Source organism: Pan troglodytes, chromosome 1 (assembly GCF_028858775.2).
Source record: "Pan troglodytes isolate AG18354 chromosome 1, NHGRI_mPanTro3-v2.0_pri, whole genome shotgun sequence".
In the NCBI taxonomy this organism is placed as follows: domain Eukaryota; kingdom Metazoa; phylum Chordata; class Mammalia; order Primates; family Hominidae; genus Pan; species Pan troglodytes.
Genome location: NC_072398.2, coordinates 134,386,767 through 134,399,190, shown reverse-complemented (window position 1 = coordinate 134,399,190; position 12,424 = coordinate 134,386,767). Strand labels below are relative to the sequence as shown.

Genomic DNA, 12,424 nt, shown 5'->3' with positions numbered 1-12,424 from the left:
CTGTTTAAAACATTTTCTGATGGTACATGTGTTTCTAAAACTACATCATGTTCTTTTGAGAATAAATTACATATCATACCTTTGCTTGTTCAACATTGATCCCAAAGCCTGGATAATTTTTTTGAATGAAATACTAGTAGAATATTTGATTTATTAAACAGGTAGTACCTGGCTCATGGCAGGTGCTTAAAAATATTTGTTGAGTGGCCATTTAATTTTGTTTAATCTGTGTAAGTTCTAGGAACAAAGTGAACTAGTAGTATAACAGGTAGCAAAGTATGTGACAATAATGGGTATGTTTCTAAACTACATAATCTTAATTTCCAGCGTGCTCAAGCAGTTCTTCAAGCTGTGACAGCTGTCCAGACAGCAAATACTCCTCTTAGTGGCACCACAGTTAGCGAGAGTGCAGTGACTCCAGCCCAGAGTCCAGTACTTAGAATAATTATTGACAACATGTACTACCCTGTAACACTTGATGTTCTTCACCAAGTAAGTTTAATCTGCATAATTACCTATAAATTAGAGAAATAATAATATAGTAAATAAGTAATGTTTTGATTTTAATGTTTTAACAGATATTTTCTAAGTTTGGTGCTGTATTGAAGATAATCACATTTACAAAAAATAACCAGTTTCAAGCTTTGCTCCAGTATGGTGATCCAGTAAATGCTCAACAAGCAAAACTAGTAAGTCTTTCTTTTGAGATGGTGATTTTTTTTTATTGAAATGTATATGTAGAAAAATATATATATATGTATGTATACTTAATGATATCTTGTAGCATTACAGATAGTAGAAATTGATGGCATTAATATTAAGAAACCTTAATATTTGTCATAAAAGAGAAATTTATTTTTAGGAAAATCATAGTTGTAGTTAACCATAATGTGGGTTTCTATTATTTTACTTTTTTTTTTTTTAATTTAAGGACAAAAGTTTGTACTCTTAAGAAAAAAGCAGGACTATATTGTGAATGTGCACCAGCATAAGATTTGAAGTGGCTTTTGCTGGGAATTTCAAAGTAATTAGTTTTCAAAAGAGTTTGGCTGAAATATACAGATGTGGCTCAAATGCTATGATAGGCTCTCAGTTTATTTAAAACTATATATTCTCTTTAATGTCTTTTTTTTTTTAAAGGTTTTATGAATAGGTTTCTAGTCACTTTTTATTCATATCATTTATCTTTTTTGTCATTGTTACATATGGAGGATGTAAGGTCATTGAGAGATGTAAAATTTCCCGTCAAGGCTGCCACTGAAAACTGCATACCACATCTTTGCTTCCAAGTACCTTAATCTTCTGTTTGTATATCTTAAATCTACTTTTGCTCTGTCTCTTTAACTTTTTGTGCCATAGTATCTCATTATTATTACTATTCCATTATTAAGCCATTAAAAATTCATTATTAAGCCATTATTATGAAACCATTTAATAAGCTTACATTTATCTTAACTGGTTTTCTTCCTTTCATTCATTCTTTTACTTTCAGATTAATTATTGTCACTAATACTTAAATGCTTCCTCCAGATCAAGATTACTTCTGTGGAGCCCAGACCATTTTTTACAATTGTTTCATTGCATTTCCATCCACACAACCTCATTTTGGGAGCAAAATTAGTTGTAGGTAGCAGAAAGGCTATACAAGTAATAATAGCATAATTGTAATAGTTTACCAAGTGCTGTAGTCTCATTTTTTCTGACCACTACTCTATATTGTCAACAAAACAGGGTTTTCCCCTGCGTTACAAGAGGATGCTAAGATTTAAAGAGGTGAATTACTTACAGTGAACACCACCTATAAGGTAGACATTTTTTCAGTCTTAGCCTTTCTCTCCAGTATGCTGCTTCTCACTGGTTCTCGGGTATAATCTAATCTTACTGTGCTTTCCGCTTCAGGCATAGGTTAATAATTAGAATTCTTTTTTTTTTTTCCAAAAAATGATTATCCTCCTTTCACATGCCCTGGCTACCAAAATCAATGTGGTATGAGGTTTTATGAATAGGAGACAATCTAGAAGTCATGGTTTCTGTGACATTTTTCACAACTTCAAACATTTAAATATAGTCTACATTTTTCTTGGTGTGGAATATTTTCCTTGCTCTTCTGACCCCAAAGAAAAGTATTTGTTAGAGGACCAATTAAATGAAATTTGAGTGGGGATTATACTGTGTTTGAGCTATAATTCTTATGGGGAAAATTGTTTATATGTGTATCTTGTCTGAAGTAATACATAGTTACATTAAATCTCATAAAAGTACCTCAATTGTGTCAACTGTTTGAAATTTTTGTTTAATCTTCTGTGAACAGATGCTAAGCATCCAACTATGATATTGATGTTTGTGCACAGGTATGCACTCAGGTCTTCTTGACAAAGATCTAAAGTTATAATTCTAAGAGAGTAGATAATTGTTTTACTAAGTACTTATTCTGGTATCAGAACTCACACTTCACTTATTACAGAAGGAAAAAGAAATTTGTTTCCTAAACTTGCTTTGCCCCATTACCTTGTAATCTAGACCCTTTGGTAAAATTTGCATTTTTGATAACTACAGTAATGTTCATTTTACTTGCCTGCATCTGGGCTCTACTTAGAGAATATCACACAATATTACATAATCTGACAATTGGTACCGGTTTAAATCCATCAACATCAACTACAAATAAGCCCTCTACTCTACTTTAAAAATCTCTTCCCATTTATTCAGTCAACAGTTTTTCTGTTTTTCACAATGCCTATGTCAGATAGAAATTTTCCCTTCTACCATGTCTCTTCTCACTCTCACTTGCTTGAAGAGGAAAATCACATGGAAGCTTCATCAGCTTTTCTTGCAAAATCTGCTAATACTCACACTTGTCTTTCTCTTTTAATAAAAGGCATAGATGTTTAGTTATCTAAGACCAATAAACACCAAAGCCTATCGTCTTCTGCCTCTCAAGAGACTGCACTATCTGTCGTCCCCTTTCTCATTTATTTCTCTCTATATTGGCCACTTTGCACCAGTTTCAAGCATTCTCAGCTTCTTTCATTTTAAATGAATTTACCTTCAACTTTCAATCCATCCATCTATAACTCTACATACTTTCTATCACCCTGCCTCCCCTCTCCCTTTTCACTCATAACCAGACTTCTTAAATAGGCTATCTTTGTTGTTTATTATCTCCTCATTTCTCTACTTACTATTATTTGGTTTTAGCACTGTTGACCCAAATTGCTCTTCCTCAGCGTCACCAGTGATTAGTAGAGTAGCTAAATGCTAGTGATATGATTTAGTCCTTGTCTTACTTAATACCTAGATAATATTTGGCACTGTGCACCATTGTCTTAAAATTCTCTTTCTTCCTGGTCTCTGATACTTCTCACCTGGATTTATCCTACCTCTCTATTTCTTCCTTGTCTTGTAACTCCCCTTCTACCTGGGAGGCCTCACCTGCTGTCACAGCTCCATTAAACCTCTGTGATTCAGACAGAGTTCACATCACATTTTCTAGCTCAGACCTCTCCTAAGAGACCCACACTAAGAACCTGGTGGACTAATGAATATCTTCAAACAGTGTGTTCAATCTAGCTCCTGTTTTTGGTGTCCGCTGTGTTAGTAAAGTGCAAGATACCAACTTCAGTCTCATTAACAAGCCAGTAAACATGGTATTTTTCCCCTTCCTTCCAACCTGTCATCAGATATTATTGATTATACCTCCTAAATTTTTGTTGAATCTGGCCTTTTTTCTCCAACTCTTGCTACCACTGCAGTCTAAGCCAGTGTTATTCAAGATGCTGATCTCTCAAGGTAGTAGTGTGTGTCAAACTGAAATCAGCATACTTCTAGCAACAGTATGCTTAATGTCAATATTGGCATAAATTTTGACACAGACTTCTTATATTCATGCAGAGTAGCCTGGGCTTCTGGACCGTCAATCATAATTTAAGTAGCATTGATGTAGTAATAATTCTCTTTCATATCTCCACTTCCTTGGCCTTCTGACTGAACTCACCATTTTGACATCTTCCCCTACCTCCATTATTTTTCCACAGAGTACTAAGAATCATCTCAACGTCAAGTCATATTGCTTCTAATCACAATACCCTTTAGTGACTTTTTTGTCCTTGCAATAAAGTCCACAGTCCTTATCATGGCTTATAAGACTCTAAATCAGTCCTCAGCTTGCCTCTCCATTCTCCTCTCATGCCTTTTTAGCTATATTGGACTTCTTTAAATAGCTTGCATATACTGTATTTTCTCTGATGTCTCGATCTTACAGATTGCTGTTCCATTTGCTAATACTATTTTTTCTCTTCATCTCTTTATGCCCAAGTTCTGCTTCTCTTTGTCTTTCAAGTATCAGTTTAGAAGCCTCTTCCTGAGATAAGTCTTCTGTAACATTTCAACTAGATTAGATCCCTTCCTTTCTTAGTTCTCAGTATCACACATAAAATTTATAATTTGTTAAATGTGTATATTTTCTGTCGGACTGTAAGTTCTGAGTACCATGTCTGCTTTGCTTTCTGCTGTATTTATTAAACATTGACATTCAGGGTGAAAATCAGAAGTCATAGTAACAATCTTAATTATCAATAAAAAGTATTTTATGCGATCCTCATATTTATTAAAGAAAACACCTTAATACCTTTCAGAAAATCTTGTTTATGTATTGGAAAGTAGTGTATTAGGCAAAGATGCGTCTTCTCTTGGCTTTCTAATTCAGCTTTTATAATGTTGAGGAATATAATTACTTGATGCATAAAAATATCAATCTTTTTAATAGTATAATAAGACATATAATGTAATCTCCTTTTCACCTGGGATTTAAAAATTGTTTTTACATAGTCCTTACATTATAACACACATAAGTAGGAAATGGTTCTTTTTGGTTTTTGTTATTAGAAACAGCTTTTCAGAAACATGTCTTTATTAGGAATATCTTTAGTTGACACTGGACAGTATATTGTGTCTTCTGGAAGTCCTGTTTATATGATCATTTTATTTTAACATATAAGTGGGTTGTTTCTTATTCTTTATTTCTTCCAGGAGATTCCATTTCATCACTAACTGATAATAAAAATAAATATGAGATAAAACATTTGCAGCAGTAAGATTATGTCATTCATTTCCTTCTCACAGAGTACACATTGCTTTATGCAGATTCTTTGAGAGACCTAATGGAATTATCCTTTCCTAATTTCTTGGGCAAAGATTCTCCTTGACATCTGCTTAATTTACAATCTGTATATTTTACATTCATATTAATGGAGAATTTATGATGAAATCAGTGGTTGTAGGATGCTTTAGGAAAATCCTGCATAATCTACCAGGGTGGGGTTATTTGATATTGGTAAATAATTAGTCTGAAGTATTACATTAGTATTATAAGCTTAATTTTGTGTTGTTGATTTTGATAATTTTTCATGACTTGCCAAATATTAAAAAGTAGATATTTAAAGAATTTGGAAGTTAAGGTTTCTCTCAGTGTGTGTTAAATCTGATCCCCAACAATCTCTTCAAAAAAGTAAGTTATAAATAGTAAACAATGAGAAAAATGGAAATAGTTTTATTTTGGCTTTTCATGTTTTCAGTCCATATGCAGTGTTTCATTGTGCTGCTTTAATTATGCTTTCTGTGCCTAATATCTTTCCTGTGTTTTGATTTCCATGTTTTAGCCATAAACTTTAAATTTACATGAAAACTTTTTTTTCTGATTGTTTTTGCTTACTGTCTAAACCTTCACTGTGAGTAGGCACATTTGGAAGGTCTTTCTGCAAATTATCTTGAGCTTTTAATGTCAGAAATCTTTGCTCCAACAAGATCACCACATTCCTGATTGCTGAACCACAGGACTGGTTTGTGTGCTACTACTATTTCTTGGGATTTTGCAAATACATGAGCTTGAAGTGAGCTTGCATATATTTTTTAAATTTGATTTTACTCCCTTTCTTATTTGTGGTCACCTCCTTTAACCAACTATTTAAAATACCTGGATTTTTGCTCTCATACACCCTCAGCTCCTATTTCTTTCCTCTTTTGCCAACAGATCATTAATTTACATCTTGTTTGCTTATTTCTCTAGCTCTTGTACCTTAGGTATACTTCTGCATCTTCCACCTACATGAAGTTTTTGTTTTTGTTTTTAATGTTCAGAGGGAAAATTTCAAAGGGTCCTGGAGGGCTTTCTAACAATTGGCATATTCATTGTTAGATAATTTGGCAGTCGGACCTCAGTATTGCTGGGAAAGAATCCAACTCCTAAAAAACTTAGTGTATGTTTAGTAATTTTGTATCAGCACTTTTAGCATTAACCTAGATACTGTGACTCAAACCCAGCTCTTTCTCATAAGGTATCATTTTCTCTTTGATAACATTGAAGTAGTCACCTAAGAGTGAATTTTGCTACTTATCTTTTGATATTTATCTATTGTGTAGAAACATCAGTTCTATTACTTATCTCACATTTTCCCTATAGGAATGCTACATTAGTAAATGAATACCTATCTTCAGTGCTTTCTTCACCTTTACACCAGGGTATTCAATTAATAGTTATGTTATTCTGGCTGATAAAGTTGATTGATACATGGCTTCCACTTCTATGTGATGATAGGTACCTTGCCTAACCCAAATGTAATTCAAATCCTGATGTGTATGAACTCTCTTTCAGTTTTTACCAGTGCTGTATTGAAGTGGATGAATCTGTGTTGAATTATTTTCTAGGTTAGTTTTTAGCTAGGTAGATTAGTCCATAAAAAAATTCGTATATTAAGAGAAAAGGTTTTATATTCCCAGAGGTGAGAATATTTGAATTAAAAGCTTTATATACTTAAGCAACTGTAGAGGTTTACTTTTTCCATAACACGACATGTTTATTCTTCTAATGAAAAGTTAACAGTATGTTCACCTGTTCTCTAGTTTGTTTCCAGCTTATATCCAGCTGAACTAGAAATGGTGATTATATAGGAGCAGAAAAAGTACAAGATAATCATAGCGGTAACATAGTCCTTTATAATTCATGATGTATTTTCACATATGTTGTCTTTAATTTACTCCTCTTAATAACCCTGTGAAGAAGCATGACAGCCATTGTCATCATTCCTGTTTTCCCGATTAAGAAATTGAGATTCAGAGAGGTCAAATAACTTGCTTAAGATGACCTAAAAGAGTCTAGGCTTTTAATTAATCCTAGACCTGGCACTCGTCAGTTTCAGAACTTTTCGGGAATGACATTGGATTTGCTAATTTCATCAAGATAATCTGATTGGGGGTGAACATTTCAGGTTAAGGAAATGTTTTTTTAAAAGAAAAAAACTAGTTTTTTTCTTTTTTGCCTCATTTTATGGGAATTGCTATTATGTGTTAGGATAATTTGGTTTGAAGCAACTTTGTACAATGTGGCATCAAATAGCAGTTACCTTCTAAAACTGTACTGAATCATATAAGTACTGCCATCCAGCAATAAATGTATGTATAATAAAATTAACCTTATTGAGCAGAGTAGTGTGGTACTACTTTGGTAGGACTTGCTGTTTGTGATCCTTATTAGTTTTTTTAAAACTAACCTATTTGCAATTTTTAAAAATTAAAAGTATTAGCATGGATGCTTAGCTGGTTGTATTTTAGGTTGAAGTAGCATTTTCTATTTAAGGAAGATAATATTTGGGGGAAACTAATACATGGACAGCTGGAACAGCAAAATTTGATATATGAAATTTGAATCCTTTTCCTGGTAGCTTTTAAGTTCGAGTTTTTGTTGTTGAGTTTTATTACTAAAATTATACTTTCACTAATTTTTATTTTTTGTTTAAGATTGCTGATATGCTTTATTCACTTTTACAGGCCCTAGATGGTCAGAATATTTATAATGCCTGCTGTACCCTAAGGATTGATTTTTCCAAACTTGTGAATTTGAATGTAAAATACAACAATGATAAAAGTAGGGATTATACTCGACCTGATCTTCCATCTGGGGATGGACAACCTGCATTGGACCCAGCTATTGCTGCAGCATTTGCCAAGGAGACATCCCTCTTAGGTATGATTTTTATTGTCTTAACCACTTTTCTCCCATTTTGCCAAATGGAAAAGTACCAGTAAGTATAATGAATCCCCCCATTTTGGACCTTACCAAATTGTGTTAGGTTTCGTGAGTTTTCTTTTTCTCAAGTGAGAAGGCATATGAATACTGTTAAGAAAAACCCAAAGTATTCTTTATAAGTCTAATTAAAATTATATGTTAGTTTTGTTCCTTTTAATACCTTCAGCTTCTCTTCCATGCCACTCTCCCAGAACAAAAGAAGAAAAGCTCTAATGAAGAAATACTGTTGAATTCTTAATGCCATATTTACACTTTAAACTTGATGTCACTATGCCTGAGTCTAGGCCTAAAGTTCTTGTGCGTGTTTTTCAGTGCTGATCTGATTGTTTTAATTTAGCATTGCATGGAAACAGTGAAATGTTAAGAGACAAAACATACATAATGGGTGGAGACATATGGGATTTTTTTTGAAGCATATTGTAGTGGCCTTTTAAAAAAACAATTTAAACTAGAAGAAATTTTCTGTAAAATTAATTTTGCTATTTCTTTGCATTTTGTCTTAATCATTTATATTTTACTTTGTACCACAATGGACTTGAGCCACCTAATAAAAATACAGTGCAAACATATGCAACTTATAGTTGATAGAGTGAAATCAAGATGAAGAAAAAAATAAAGGAAAATCTTACTTTGTAAGTAAAATGTGCAAAGTGATTTATAAGTTAAGATGGAATTTTAGAGTTTCCTTTTATTTGATGTATTTCTTGATTTCTAGTATTGGTAAGATTATCTTTAAGTCATGATTTTTATGTATATGGAACTCAAAATTGATAGTTGACAAACTAGCTTTTACAATTTAGTTTATGTCTGTCATTTCAAAAAGAAAAAATAGTATAATTAAGTAGTTATTGGAAATATTTACTTCCCAATATATAACAGTCATGCCATCAGTTTGTGAATATGAAATCTGTAAGTGGTATATATGTAGAGAGAGATACTCTAAGGCAGTTGGTATTTGATTCTGGTAACTAATCAGAATTAACTACCTGTTAATTCTGGCAGCTGCAAACAAATCTGACCCTTTATTCGAATTTTCTGGTATATCCTAGCAGAAGTCATAGTGTTTATTATGACTGTAGTAGATGCTTTAGGTCACTTACACTCTTTCCTGACAGAATCTCTACCTCTGTGTGTGTCTAGCTTAATTCGTAATTCAAGTTAATAAGATTGAGTATTTCACAGTGTGCAGTTTTTAAAGGCAAAGTCAGGAATGAAAGAGTGAAACATGGTTTTTGCTTATAATTATTACTATAGATTATTAAACTCTTTACTGATAGACATTGTTTTAGAAAGAATCAAAATTTATTGAGTAGCTTCTAGGTCATATTCATTCAGCTAGGCACTTGGCAGATACATTACTTTGTTAAAATAGATGATCTCATCAAGATTTTACATATAGTTTCTAAGAAGTTGAAAAATTCACATGCAACTCATCAAAGAAACAATTTAAAGATAAAATACCAAGAAACTCCAGCTAAAGATAAAATACCAAGAAACTCCAGCTAGTATTAACAATGGACTACAATAATCACTTCTTTGGACCCTACTGAGGTGTGTGTATTTGCCCATCTGGATATACTTAGATGTGCTTGGATCCTGGGTGGGAGGCTTGGTTAGAAGTCACCTGGATTCTTCTAGGGAATTTATCACCATTTTTCTTGTGATCTTATGACCTTGCTGAAACTTTTAAAACAATAATAAAGTCATTTTTTTTCTCTTTGAGATGGAATCTCACTCTGTCGCCCGTGTCAGAGTGTGGTGGCGCAGTCTCGGCTCACTGCAACTTCCGCCTCCCGGGTTCAAGCGATTCTCCCGCCTCAGCCTCCTGAGCATCTGGGACTACAGGCGTGTACCACCACTCCTGGCTAACTTTTGTCTTTTTTCGTAGAGATGAGATTTCACCATGTTGGCCAGGATGGTCTGGAACTCCTGATCTCAGGTGATCTGCCCGCCTCAGCCTCCCAAAGTGCTGAGATTACAGGTGTGAGCCACCATGCCTGGCCGCTTTTTTTCATTTTTTGAGCGTACATTTTTACATTAAAGGCGTGTAAATTAAGTTGCTCCCTTCGCCAAAAAATTGTCTAGTGTCTTTTTCCACTTCTGTGTTGAATTTTTTAGTATAACGCATTTTTGTTTCTTCATCTCTGCCTCATAAGAAAAAGGAAAAAGTGTTTAGCCTTTCCTAAGTGACTTCTTTTTTTTATCTGTTTTAATGTTTTTGCATCTTGTTATAACTGGGCTTTTTAACTATACTCAAAAATAGGTTAAAAGTAGGTGAGTTAAAGGTTTTAAAAATCAGATAATGGACCCTGGTTTTGATAATTCACAAGAGATAACCATTTATTTTCATATTTTTTATGTAAATACATGTTTCTTTACAAAATTAAAATTGCTCTGTATTTGCATATTTGCATTATGTTTTATTGTAATTGACATTTTACTTAGAATTTGTTTTAAAAGATAGCTTTAATACCTGCGTAGCATGTTCATGGGTATGCCATACCTTTGAAAGTGGACATGTAGGCTATTCCATACTTTTTATTAAAACACCCTTGTACTTTTTTGCCTCTCAAATTATTTTCTTAGACTAGATTCCTAGAATTAGAATTATTGGGTCAAAGAAAATGTTAAAGCGTATTTACTTTATTTGCAAATTTCTTCATCTAAAGGTGATATTAACTTAAACTAACATTAATTATATATGAGGCTGGGTGTCCTACTTTTTCCCCTGCCAGCATACTATTTTTTAATTTCACAAGATTAATTTGATAGGCAAATGTCTGTTATTTTAATTTCTGTTAAGATTTAGTTTACAATCTTTAAATGTTTATTTGATAGTCACAATTCGCTAAATTGCTTGCCTGCATTCTTTCTGTTAGGATGTATGGTAATTCTTATAAAATGCATAGTAAGGATATTAATATGCATATTTTGGATGAGCCAAGCCTTCAGCTTTATTCACTTATGTTAGGTCAGTTTTTGGAAAAGTATTTTTCAATAATCTATCTTTTTAAATAATTGATCTCAATCCCAAAGTATTCATTTGTAGGACATGAAGACACAATTTTCTTCTTCATACGTTTGGTGAATATTTTGATCTCAGTTTCCACTTTTCTTTTTGCTTTTTAAACATTGTTTACGGTGATATCCAATATTGCATGAGTGAGGTCATGCCTTTTAGAATAATAACTGAATCTTTCTTCTAATTATTTAATCAGATGACTTCAGCAAACTAATATTGGTGGGATTAACTTCCTGCTCAGTCTTCCAGTAACAGTACTTGTTCAAAATGAAATAATTGATAGAGTATTTATTTCAAAAATTTTGTAAGAACACAAATATAAGGTGATACTCTTTTGCTAAAATTTGTGGGGGGCTTCACTTTACCTTGTATGATTTTTATATTAGATCTAGCTACTTGACTGAATTTAATTACTTTAGAATCAGTACTATAAATTTTAATTGATTTATTTTACACAGTAATTTTTTAAGACTAACATTTATGTCTGGCTTTTCTGTTTCCTTTAATGCTAGGTATCACAGTGTCTCAGAAAATGTAATTTGTTCAAAGAAAGGAGACTGAGTGCTTTGTAATGAGTTTAAAATCTGACATCTAAAATACATAATCACAAATGTGGCCAACTATTAGTCATTCACATATTCTGTTTCAAAGAACACAGTGATCAAAAATCCTTCAGATTATAAATTGAGACATCATTATAATGGATCATTTTATCATGTTAAGAGGTGTAGTTAATTTATTAAGGGGTAGATCACTTTTAGAAAAATTGCTGGAAGTAATTTTTCATGATCATGTTATCTACATTCTAAAAATTAGGAGAGAGAGTGTGTACAAAGAGTATTTATTTTAGAGCTTTCCTTGTATTTCAAATTGAATAACAGGCATTCTCATCATAAAGTTTTTAAAAGAAAGGCAAAGCAGACTTTCTGTAGGAAATCACTGACGTTAAAATAGTTATAATTGTGAACAGATACAACATTTATTCATGAAGGTAAACATGTAGGTCTTATAGAACATTGTTTCTCAAAATTTTGCTGCACGTTGAAGTCACCAGATTCTACCCCAGGCTGAGAATAGTTAAAGAGTGGGTCACAGGCATTCCTGTGTTTTTAGGATCTCAAGATGGTTTTACTATGTAGCAAGAGTTGAGAATTACTGCTACAGAAAAGAGCTTGTAACTTAATGTCATTTAAATCTATTTTGGTACAGTTCTGCTGGCACAATTTTAATTAGCTGTTAAACTGAATTTATAATTTTCTATATGTTTGTGATACATAAAACTAACTGCAAAACTTACTTTGATTTTCTTTCTTTGTTACATT

At 32.7% G+C, this 12,424-nt stretch overlaps 1 protein-coding gene across 5 annotated transcripts in view; it reads left to right on the top strand.

The window, feature by feature from the left end:
• Positions 1–12,424, top strand: part of PTBP2 (polypyrimidine tract binding protein 2) — a 91,144-nt gene that overhangs the window by 53,874 nt on the left and 24,846 nt on the right. For all 5 annotated transcript variants that reach the window (XM_001157727.8, XM_009425965.5, XM_009425962.5 and 2 more), the window contains 3 exons: positions 328–492; positions 579–689; positions 7,822–8,017. In XM_001157727.8, the coding sequence (XP_001157727.2) occupies positions 328–492; positions 579–689; positions 7,822–8,017 (472 nt within the window). The remainder of the gene's footprint in view (positions 1–327; positions 493–578; positions 690–7,821; positions 8,018–12,424) is intronic.